Below are 13,084 nucleotides of genomic sequence, written 5' to 3' on the forward strand. Positions count from 1 at the left end.
TTTGTGGCGGGATCAAAAGCGATGGCATATCGCGAATCTGCTAGTGGAGTGATGACGCGTCGGTTTCTCATTTTCTTATCCCATGTGAAGACCATGCTTCTTAATTATTCATGAGATCACGTGCTTTCCGAACCTGCCAAGCTGTGAGACCTATTGACTCTGAGTGAGACTGCGTACGGCAAGCAGTATTTAGCCGTTCATGAAGGGTCATAACGTTATGAGTTTGTTTACATGATTGCATGTGTTTCAATCAATCAATGCTGTCAGGGCCGACTCAGCAAAGCTGTTGGTTTGCAGCAAGCATTTTTGTCAAGAGACTTGCATGAGAATTGGAGAATGGCTGTGTTTTATCAGTTGAGTTCATTACCATTCAGACACATCGCCTATATCCATGCTGCTGTGTTCGCCATATGTATAAAATCCTCCAGATTACCGGCAGGGCTTATTGTTGGAATACACAGGGCAAGAGACCTGCTGCATTGCTATCCACTGTGTCTGTATTCAGACCTGGGGATTCAGAAGGAGAGAAGTCCTCCTCATTTATAGTGTTTACATGGTTATCTTTATAATGATATAACAAATTGTGGTTATGTGTATGTGAAATTACGAATAAGATATGTAGCAGGGCATTAAATTACTGTTTATTTCTTTGCATTAACTTTGTAAACTTTAAAATCATGCATCTCCTCATGGTCTGTGTCTCATTTTGTGAGCCAACTAACAACAGTTGTTTGCTCCCCTTCTTCCCTTGCTCTGCTGGCCCTGCCCACTCTCCATCTGCTCGCAGTGCTCCATGCCCATTATAAAGCATTTTTTTAAAAGACTTGAACTGAAAGAGGGGGGTTTCATGGCGCTTTTTGGGAACAAAAAACCTTTTGAAAAGTGACTTCCCCAGTGACAGATTATGTACCTTTATTTCTGAGAGCCTTTGTAACAGTTGAAAAAAATAAAACAGTAAGTCAAATTTGTCTTTGATTCCTCCAGATGGGACACCAAAGATCCTCTCTGCCTTCAGCGAGAAGGTTGTGAGCCCGAATGAACCCATCTCGCTGGTATGTCATGTGAAAGGAACCCCCCTTCCCACTGTCACCTGGACCCTGGACGACGACCCCGTCATCAAAGACAGCAACCATCGCATGGACCGCATCATCACCACAGAAGGCCACGTGCTCAGCTACCTGAATGTTTCTCACACGCAGGTCAGCGATGGGGGGGTCTACCGCTGCACCTGCAACAACTCGGCCGGATCGGTCTCCTATCAGGCTCGAATAAACGTAAGAGGTGCTTGTCAGATCAGCTCCTCAAAAACACCCACACCACACCACAATCACACAACCACGTTAGGCTTGTTCAGAGATTTCTAGGTGGAATTTTTATTTGGAAGGAAATTGTAGTTGTTTGAGATTAGCAATGTTGTGCAGTCTGTGATTAGCAGATAAAGAAAGATATATAATATATAGTTATTATAATTAAAATTAATAATAAGCAATAAAAAAATGAGCTGTGAATCTATGTGGAGACAACCAATGAATGTGAAGGCTGCTCCTGTGTCTTATCTCCTGATAAGGTTTGAACATGCTAAGCCGATGGTCAGCCTTTGGACACTGTCAAGCCATCTGTAAGGGTATGTCAGGCTAGGTTGTTTGGAGCAAGTTTGCCAAACCGAGAATTGGTGACAGTCATAGGTGGAAGAGAGCGCTGTGAATTACAGCTATATCTGTCAACATTAGGATGGGAAAATAAGGGATACCACAACCCCATCTGCGTACAATAGAAAAAAAATTGCAAATAAATTAAACAGTTAAAGCCTATTAAAATAATTACCTAATATAGAGAGAAATTTAATCAAGTTTTTAAAATGAATTCACCTTTACTTCACTGTATAATGTAGATATATATATTTAGATTAAAGTTATTATAGAATCATCCCTCATTTTCTGCTTTCGCTTTAACATTAAATGACAGAAATGTCACTTTAAGATCAAATGCACAGCAGATCTGTAAAGTTCTAAATGATCTATAACTGTTTATGCTCGATTAAGACACAATTAGTTTTGTTTAAAATATAACATGTCAACATGGACATGTTTACATATAATTTTGTGTATTGGTCTGTTTAAACACACATCCAAATCCCAAGGTGTCCACTTTCGCTCCGCTTCATATCACGTGTGCAGGTACTGCTCAGGGAACAGTGTCTCTTTATCACCATGCAGTGCGTCCGACAGTCACGTACCGGAACTTGATCATACCTGTCAACATTGGGATGATAATTAATAAGTAGTTTATAATTTATCACCGTTTATCTTAATGAATGCTCTCTTAAGTTTTAATGGTGCTGTTTGAAGTAGCCTCTATATCAGAAATAATTGAATACATTTGTTGTTCTTCTATAAGAAATATTGATTAAGATCTTTGAAGATCCCGGAATGTGGATATTAACCCTGGCTGGCCCGTTTAGAATCCCAGCTCACACTGGTCCAACAATGGAGACGCAGCTTATAGTGACATTTTATAATAGTATAAATATAACATGGGAATGATAACATCTTACATGGTGATGTAGCCCACCCAAGCCCAATGGTAACTTCATAGGTGAATGCTGCACATTGGTGGATGTTGAGGAAATTTCTCGTCTGACTTCATGTAATGCCTTAAATATGGTAAAAAGCACTAAATAAATGGACGGGGAAGGCAATTGACCATTCGCTAAGCCCCGCCCTGCTTAGTTACTGTTGCTACGCCTGTCAAGCTTTCGTGCCTGGCACATCTATTGCAATATGTATGCACCGGTGCCAAACATTCCCAGGGATATAGTCAGTCATTTTGGCAAACAAGTGAGATATCCGAGAAAGCCAGACAAAAAAGGACTGCAGTATGCATTAACGGGGTATATTCACGACATAATATGCTACTGATTAGAGAATAATACAATCAAAATTGAAGCTAGCTTAGCCTAGCCGCCTCATATGCTAACCATTCAACAGCTTAGTTCATGCACAGCAAGAGAGGTGACATTTAAAAATAATCTAATAATAACAAATTAAATCGTGACTTCCCTTTTTTTAGCTAATAAGCCTGATAGACTATTGTTGTGCAATGAAATATAACGTTACTAACCGACGAGGAAACACGCATAGACTTGCTTTTGCATAATTCATTCATAGAACAGCCAGAATGGCGAAATTTATGGATTTGTGCCAAATATTATTCGAATATTAGCAATATTGTTATACAGTTAAGTGGAAAAATAAATAAATTGAAATGCAAATTAAAGTATAAACAGCTGAAGTGAACAAATAGATTTTCCCTACCAGCAAATATTAATCAGACACCAAATATCTAAGCAGACAGTCACTAACCCGGTATAACGTCATCACCAATGATTAAATCTCTAAAAGACAGACGAAAACATCAGTGAATTTTATCACTGACATGGACATGAGGGTGATAAATGACTGAAAAACAGCTACGGGTGAAGTATATTGATCGCAAGTGCTTAGACTGTTATCATATCTCTGTTTTGTTCTGTTGATATGTAATTTCAAATATTCGTAGCTTGAAACAGATGGAAATATGATTGTTATTACTATGGCGAGGGCTTAAACGGAGCAGTGCTCATAATATCAAGGAAAAAAAAGGAAAATACCGCTGGGAAACGTAACCTGCTTTGTATTTTTGTAGGAAACACAGTTTAGATCTTTTTCTCTTGTCATCTATCACTGAATGTGTCAGGAATATCGAAACAAAACCAACTTAACTCCGCTCTTTCAGCGCCCCTCACACAGCTTGATCCACACTGGCATTTCCGTCCTTGGGTTTTAAGTTTTGGAAAGGGAATAAAACTCCACCACCCCGTCCAAACTTTTAGGAAACCAGGAAATTAGATCTGCACAATCCATATGCACAATGCTTTGGCTTGTTTCCCTCGCTCGAAAGCTTGACAAGCCTCCTGCACTTGGTGTTTGGCGGTTTTTGGGTGTGGCTTAGGGAGGGGTCAATTAATTGAGTTTAAAACACAAACAATACAACCAACTATTTGAACAAACTGTAAACAAATTCGAATGCTGTCTGAGAACAGCACAAATAGCATCTTCCTATTTGTGAAAGAATGGGGAATTGTGTATTTAGAGAGTATCTCTATCCAGGCATGGTAGCTTTTCTTGGTTTAAAGGAATTCATATTTGTTTGTTAACAGTAGGCGTATGTAAAATGCCTTCACTCTCATTGGTTGTTGCTGCATTGTGCTCATTTACATCAAATGCTAATTTATTTGCCAAAGTTAGGGTTATTTGTTAGTTATTTACTGTAATGTTTTTCGAAATATGTAACTAATAGTTAGTGACACATCCTTCATAAGCCTATCATCTGACTTCCAGACGCTCTGTTTACTCATATTTCTTTCTCAAAATAGGTCCTGCCAGTATTCGACCAATGAAAAATGTCACTGCCATCGCTGGGAGGGACACGTACATACACTGTCGCATCATTGGTTACCCGTACTACTCTATTAAGTGGTATAAGGATTCCAATCTGCTCCCATTCAACCATCGCCAACGTGCCTTCGAGAACAACGGCACACTCAAGCTGTCCAATGTGCAAAACTCAGACGAGGGAGAGTATACATGCTACGTGCTGGTGGATCCAGAGAAACAAATTCACAGGAGTGTCCATGTGACAGTAAAAGGTACAGCTGTGTAGACAGATGTCAGGTTATTTTATTATTTGGGTGAAAAAAGTGTCATTTTAATTTTCTTAAGGCTTTTATCACAAGTATACGTAGTAATATTAGAATTAGAATCTGTCACAGCTCAGATATTATACGCTCCTCACCCCTCGCTATGCACCATTTTTTTCCACCCTTAATTTTTTATTATTTTAAGACTTTTATGTAACCGGGCACTGAAAAATACTAAAAAGAATCTTTTAAACCAGTGTTTCCCAACCCTGTTCCTGAAGCCACACCAACAGTACACATTTTCAACGTCTCCCTAATCAAACACACCTGAATCCCCTCATTAGAACATAAGAAGAGACTCCAAAACCTGAAGTTAATTAGTCAGGTAAGGGAGACATCCAAAATATGTACTGTTGGTGTGCCTCCAGGAAAAGGGTTGGGAAACACTGCTTTAAACAATCCAAATGTCTTTAGTGATTCAATCAGAAAATGATCAAGCTATGTCAATATGTTTGTGCACATATAAAACAAATACACAAACAAAGTCTTAATTCAACAATTCTTCTCCTCAGTGTCAGTATAGGGTGCGTTCATGAGCTCTGGTGTGTACCCCAGATGCCAGCTTGCGACTTCCCAACACAATCTCACGGCAATTCGGAACTTTTTGATTTAGTGGCTAATTCGTATGAATTCGTATGATCTAATTCGCACAATTTAGTACGATTTGCTCACCCCCCAATGACGGTTGGGTTTAGGGGTGGGGTTAGGTGCCACGCCTCCTTTTTAAAATCGTACATTTTCGTACGTTTGAACTCCATTTAACTGACAAAACGAAAACACGTTTTCTCGTGAGATCAGGCTAGACTTCCTCTGTTTGAAACAAAACACTGGAACGTTCTAGGTAATACCAAAGACTATAGAATACACAAGACATGTTACTCAAATAGTTTTTAATTGGGGAAAAGTGTAAAGGTCAATATGCGATGAAACATTATCATGAGGATGATAATGTGTAAAACAGCCATAAATAATGTTGATGTCATGATCTCATTACCTTCGAGTGCAAATTAGCTTGGGCAACCTGAAAAAAATGCACTTTATTAGTGATTCCAAATATGAAAGGCGCATTCCAAATATGAAAAGTGAAAGCTTGGCAAACAGTTTTGGAGAATTTGATGTTTCCCCATTCAAACAGAATGCCTGATTTTACTGCCATCAAAGATGGCTGAAAAGATGGCTGAAATTTAAGATGCCTTAAAGGGACTTTAGTAATACATCAGCAGCACAGTCGAGCATGGCTGTCAAAGCACTCTTGTGACTGTGCGCCCTATACTGACACTGAGGAAAAGAAACGTGCTCACTCTTGTAGCTTGATAATATTGTGATTGAACCACTAAAGGCATATGATCTGTTTTGGGGTTAATTTGTCATACTTTTCTAGACTTCGAATGAACCGGAACCATTGCTGTCTTCGAAGGATGAGGGCGCTGTCAGATTTAATCTAAAATATTGAAATTTGTATTTTGAAGATGAACAAAGGTCTTACGGTTTGGAACGACACAAGGCTGAGTAATTAATAACACTTTTTTTATTATTGGGTGAACTAACACTTTAAGGGGAAGGTGTATAATTAAACATCAATGTGTTTCATTAAAATTAAAACAAGAATATGCATGTGCGCTTAGCCTCTAACAGATGAATATTTATAATTAAGACAATTTAATAGAAGTCAACAGTTTAAGGAACTCTTTGTTCATAATTATATGTTTCCCACTCTAAACCATAACTATTATGGAAATTCAAAAATATTATCTCTCAATTAGTATGAGATTCTGTATCAGCAGTGTGTGTAATAATAAAATTGTGTTTACAAAACTTTACATGTCATAACACTGGATAAAATTAATCTCACTTATTAATTACCTAATTAAAAAGGTTTAAACATGACCTAAAAGCTTTACCTTAAAGTACAGTTATAGCACTGATTAGAATAATTCAGACACACAAAAGTTATAGACACTAGTAAAACTGCAAGTATTCACTCCTGTTATTATGTAATAACCAATCTAGCATCTGTTTTTGTGTGTTCAGAGTCATGAAGACAGGGGGGAAAATGCTGTGTGATTGAGTTAGCTAATTTGCTCTATTCATGCTTAAAATTCTGAAGCGTGCAAAGGGATTCCCTGGAGTCCATTATCCCCATTTTGTTGTGAATTAAATAAGCACTGAAGTGCTGCTTTATTTCAATGTTATTTTAACTCATTGATTCTCAAACGCGACAGGCTGACTAGCACCATGCTTGCGAAGTCCCCGGGGAACGCATTATGCCGAATTTACTGGGAGACGAAAGAGCCCTTTTATGGTCTTCTTTATTTTGTCTTTCTTTGCTCTGTTTCTCCCTCATTAGTTCACATTATGCCTCCTCCTCTGTGAAATCTCGAGATTCAGAGCTGTAATGACTTGTTATGAAGGCCGACTGGAGCCTTATTATTGCAAATCACAGATAATTGTACATGTGTGATCACATATGTTCTGTCCACCAGCCCATATTGTATGAGTCTTTTGTCAAGACAAGAATCATTTCTTTTAAATGTGGCGTTTCCTCATTAAACTGCATTGCAGGCAAAAAGCATATCAAATTATTTCTGTATTTGATATCAGTGAGACAGCCATGTTATGTAGTGTTGGACTGAAATTTAGCAAAAATCTCTACTGTTATGTGTTATGTTATATGGTATGCTGTCAATGAATAATACGTACATTAAAAAAATAACTACGACAGTTCAAAATCAGTTGAACTTTTTGTTTATGCTGGGTCTCATTCACTGTTTACAATTTTTTAGCTAAATCTGCATCCAACGGTTTTACAAACAAGTAATAATTAACTAAAAATATACTTTTAGAAAACAGCTACAGCTGAAATCACATATAAGCACCTTCCCTTGCCAACCAAAAGATCAGAGTTCATCCAAAATTGAAAATGTACGCACTGTTTACTCAACCTCAGATGGTTCTAAACCTTTATAAGCTTCTTACTTCTGTTTAACAAAAAAAGAAGGAAGCTGAAAACCTCTAACTATTGACTTTATTTAAAGTTAAAGAGTAAGAAATATCATCATCATCTTCGTCTTCCTCTTATTGGGTCACAATGGCAGCAGTCTGTCCACACGTCCTTCTCTCCAGATAATTCCTCAAGCTTATCCAGAGTGATGCTGATGTGTTCCCTGGCAAGCAGAGATACATAGTCCCTGCATCATATCCTGGGTCTTGCCTGGAGCCTCCTCCACATGGGACATGCCAGAGACACCTTCCCAGGAGGCATCCAAAAAAGATTCCTGCGCCACCTCAACTGACTTCTCTTGATGTGGAGGAGCAGCTGCTCTACTCTCAGCTCCTCCCAGATCACAGAGCTCCTCACCCTATCTCATCCCTCCACTTTTCCAATAAAACTCATTTTCAAACTCATTATACACAAGATTTTGTCCTTTCAGGCATGACCCAAAGCTCATGACTATAAGTGAGAGTAGGAATGTAGATTGAACATTATCTGCAAATAGCAGAGATGAAATACTGTGGTCGATGAACCTGGCCCTCTCCAACTCTAGGCTGTTTCTAGAAATTATGTTCATAAAAAAACTATCAGAACTAGTGACAAAGAGCAGCCCTGCCTGAGTCAAACATGCACCAAGAACAGGTCTTACTTATTGCCTGCAATACAAACCAATCTCCTGCTCCGTTCAAACATAAAACGGACAGCCCTTAACAGAAAACCTCCGAACTCATACTCCCAAAGCACCACACAAAGAATGCCATGAGGGAAATGGTCAAATGTCTTATCTAAGGTTGGGCATACTCCCTTGAACCTTCGAGCACTCTAGTAAGGGTGAAGAGCTGGTCCACTTTGCCATGGATTGGACGAAATCTGCATTATTTCTCCTGAATCCAAGGTTCAACCATTGCCCGATCCTCCTCTCCAATACTCTGGCATAAACTTCCATATAGTTGTAACACACCCTCTGGTCCACCTTCCTAAAATTGGGAACCAGCACTCCAGTTGTACAGTCCAGAGGTACTGTCCCTGACCTCCATGTAATGTTATACAGCCCCACAACATCCAGAGACTTAAGATACACAGGGTGGATCTCATTCACTCTGCTGCTTTGCCACTGTGAAGCTTGCAAACTACCTCAGTGACTTGCAACAGAGTCAACCCCTGTATCCCATCTCTGCTTCCTCAATGGAAGTCATGTCATTGGGATTCAGGAGGTCCTCAAAATATTCTTTTCGCCATCCAGCAAAGTCCCCAATTGAGGTCAACAGCTCCTCATTTCCACTGCAAATGGTATTGGTGTAGAACTAATTCCTCCTCTTGAGGCACAGGATGGTTTGCCAGAATCTTTTTGAGGCCAACCTCTTCCTTTATGGTCTCAATAAACTCTTGTTAGGCCTGAGTTTTTGCTTCCACAACCACCTGGGCTGCAGCACACTTGGCCCATCAGCTGCCTCTGGAGTCCCACAAGCCAACCAAGCCTGGTAGGACTTCTTCATCAGCTTGAAGCTTTCAAGCTTCAGCTTTCTTCAGCATCCCTTCCAGTGTCCACCACTGAGTTCATGGATTGGTGCCACGATGGGTACCACAGGCCTTGCAGCCACAGCTCCTCATGGCCATGTCAAAAATGAAGTCGGAGAACATGGACCACTCTGTCTCAATGTCTCCAACCTCCCTTGCGATCTGATCAAAGTTCTTCCAGAGGTGAAAGTTGAAAATCCTTCTGACGTAGTTCAATCAGATGTTCCCAGAGGACTCTTACAGTACATTTGGGCCTGCCCAATCTGTCTGACCTCCTCCTCTGCCAGTGGATCCAGAGGACTCCAAAAATGCCAGGTACTCTGCACTGGTGTTTGGCTACAGTGAGAGACCTGCAGGAGGAGGTTGTGGGCCTGCAGGAGGATGGTTCCATGTCGCTCCTTCGAGCTAAAACAGGCCAGGATTCATGAGACAAAACCCAGCACCAGGCTCTCGTATACAAGCATCAATCCCAGACCTGCCCTCAGGGTTGGGCCTCAGCTGCGCCATATCATACAATGTCAGGTCCTTGATTGTATTTGATTCATAAGGGGCACTTAGTCCGACTTTTCAACTTGGACCTTTTTTGCCTTGGAAGACCGTACCAGGGGCATTTAGCCCCTGAAAAGCTCCTTGGATCATTCAGAGACTCAAACCCCTCCATAAGGTGGCAGTTAGAAGTACGAAATAAGATAAGTAATATATTCCATGGTCTGTTTAAATGATTGATTCTGATTGGCTGGAGGGTTTTCCGTAATACTGCACAGGTAGTTCCACTGAGTTTTGATCATGGTTTGAAATAAATGTAATTCCCTCACACATTAGTAGTAACCAAAGAAACTCACGGACACCACTATCAAGGATGTCAAAGTGTGCTTCTCTAGGGAGCTGATGTTGATCAACTAACTCATAAATTTGCTAAAAAAAATATTTGCAAAATGCAGATAACACATGTTACTATGAGCTATTAGATACACCTATGTCATTTACACACAGAAAGAAGATCTCTCTTTCTTGCACATGCTCCTTCTCTGTCTGCCTGTGACTGATTCAAAAGCGGAGACTAGGATATCTAATGTCATAACTGATGAAAATTCAGACAAATATTGAACTGCAAAGAGCGATATTAGTTTTAATGTGTTTATAACTTGGCAAATGATTATGGAATAAGCAAGATAATCAATGACTTGCCACGTGTTTAAGAATTTTAAATGTACTCCACTTCATTTTGGGTGTTCATTTTTGCCTCGGTGTTGTGTATGTAAAATATTTAAAGAACTCCAATACACTGGTTATCCCGTAGATATCTTTAGCGGAAAGGTTTCTTCAAATCACACAGAATAATGCATATGTACAACTGGGGTATGAGTGTTCTGTAATCTGCATGTGAGGAAAAGCTTAGAAGTATTTGTAAAATCAAATGTACAAAGCTTGTTTTGCTAGATCACGTTGTTATTCTTAAAATAAATAATTAATCTGTGCAAGTTAAATCACTAAAAAAATTGTTGTTTTAGTGATCTTCAATAAGAATGACATTTTTCTTCCATGTTTAGAGTGGCGGTCGTAAAGAATTCCATAGTAACTGTATATTAATACCCTCTTTTACCGTTAGTTTGCTATGAGGGAATGATGCGCAAAAGAAAGCCCTGTCCCCCTACTCGATATTCTGTTTCAGTTGAAAGTACATCAACATATTAATACAAAAGTCTCAGTAACTTCCACTTCATGCTGACTGTAATAAAAGGGTTGTGTGGAAAGCCCTTATATGGAGACACTTTACATACAAGTTAATAGAGTCATTGTAACACTCATCTGCTGATGCGTTTCTAAGAGTATCTCTATTTCTGATTTTTTTTTCCGCAGTGCCCCCTCTTATCCAACACTCCGACTCTCAGAGTGCTTCCATTGGTCAGCGTGTCTTCATCCCATGTGTGGTCATATCTGGCGACCTGCCCATGTCTATAACCTGGCACAAAGATGGACGACCAATCAACGCCAGCCTGGGTGTCACCATCGACAACATAGACTTCACCAGCTCACTGCGCATTTCAAACCTGTCGGAAATTCATAATGGCAGTTACACTTGCATCGCCCGTAATGAAGCTGCAGCCGTCGAACATAGTATACAGCTCATCGTTAAAGGTTTGGGATCAGTTTTGTCGTACAACTTCTTATAATTAATTTAATTCTTTAATTAATACTATTCATTCCAAGTTTAAGTCATTTCATTGATATTTTACTATAATAAATGTGTTCTTTTGCATTTGTCACTTTCTCTAAGTTCTGTTTAAATATGTTCATATTTAATGGTGCATTTGTAAACATTTTACTTGTTTGTAATATTCTTTTTTTGCATAGTTCCACCACATTTTGAGGTTCAGCCAAAAGACCAGGACGGCATATATGGGAAATCAGTTACCTTGAATTGTTCGGCAAAGGGAAATCCAATCCCCACCATAGTGTGGAACCACTCAAAAGGTATGCGAGTATTGGTGAATATTAAATTGTATATCATTTTCTGTTACTCATGCAGAGTCTGGGATGAATTTAGAATTTCGGAAAATCTCACAAATGCTTTTCTAGGTAACATTTTAACAAAATATGTTAATAAAAGATGAATTATAAATATTTAATATAAAATATTAAAGGGCCACGTACCCCCCTGTCTCAGCAGGATGTTTTCACACCTCTAGTTTGAAAAAGGTCAGGAAAGTGGGTGAGTCCAGCTTTGTTTACGTGGGAGTGTCAAGTAGCGAAAGAGGGAAGGGTTTGCATGAGAAGGGGAGTTTCAACTCGAGCATGTGCTGATTTTCACAGAGGCAAAACAACACACAGACGCAGGGGGGAAAGAGAGTGAATATGTTTACGTGGACATCGGTAATCAAATTATTTGGCAAATTATTAATTGTCGACTTTAATTACAGTTTGGCACTTTCTTTCAGGAACATTTCATGCATACCCCCCATGACAATTGACATATTGGATGTGAGGAACTGCTGAAAGAGTGTAATTTTAATGGAATGTTTGAGACCGCACATCGTATGAGAGAAAATAAAAACCTCTGCATTTCTCTGTAACGTAGATGCACTCAATAGGTAGCGTCAGAAAGCTGTGTGTGTATAGACTATCCTCTCACAAAATGTGACGAAAATCCTACACGATGGTAATAGTCTGATTAAGGTGTTCACGTTTACACTCGGAGAGCAGCATTTACTGCAAATCTTTCCGTTCGTAATAATGTAGTGATATTAACGTACTGTAAACTTAGTAACTAAATCATTTTGACTAAGGTATGTCTTTAAAAACTGAAAGAGTACTGCTGACGATACTAACTTTGCCATCTGAATATACATAAACAACGAACACTGATCACACGCTTACCAAATCTGTAGAGACAGGACAATCGGTCCAACTGGAACTGTGTCTTTTTTTTTTAAGAAGACTAGTGTCAAATCCGGATTTCATCATTTCCAGATGCGAAAAACTCTTGGGTAAAAAAGGTTTTTGTTGCATGTTATCAGACCCCTGTAATCCACACATAGCTTCAAAATTTATTTTCAAACCGAAAGAACGAATTTGCTTAATTAACCAATTTACGCAAATTAACCAATTTTCCATTTTTTGTGAAATATATGTGTTCTAATAGTATTATTAGCAGCTTGGGATATCTTAAAAAATGTGTTTTGATGTTTCAAGACCCTTTAAGAATGTGAAAAAGAAAAAAAATACTTTGTATTTTGCAAAAATAAAAATCTTGTGGTTATTAAATAGTGATTAAATATCCATTTTTTTAATGTAAAACCACAATAATGTTTTCAAGGGTCATACATTGTGTATTG

At 38.9% G+C, this 13,084-nt stretch overlaps 1 protein-coding gene across 1 annotated transcript in view; it reads left to right on the forward strand.

The window, feature by feature from the left end:
* Window positions 1-13,084, forward strand: part of dscamb (Down syndrome cell adhesion molecule b) — a 258,156-nt gene that overhangs the window by 172,777 nt on the left and 72,295 nt on the right. The window contains exons 7-10 of the mRNA XM_056473430.1: window positions 985-1,281; window positions 4,415-4,687; window positions 11,109-11,387; window positions 11,604-11,723. Of these exons, the coding sequence (XP_056329405.1) occupies window positions 985-1,281; window positions 4,415-4,687; window positions 11,109-11,387; window positions 11,604-11,723 (969 nt within the window). The remainder of the gene's footprint in view (window positions 1-984; window positions 1,282-4,414; window positions 4,688-11,108; window positions 11,388-11,603; window positions 11,724-13,084) is intronic.

This window comes from Danio aesculapii, chromosome 15 (genome assembly GCF_903798145.1).
Source record: "Danio aesculapii chromosome 15, fDanAes4.1, whole genome shotgun sequence".
Lineage (NCBI taxonomy): Eukaryota > Metazoa > Chordata > Actinopteri > Cypriniformes > Danionidae > Danio > Danio aesculapii.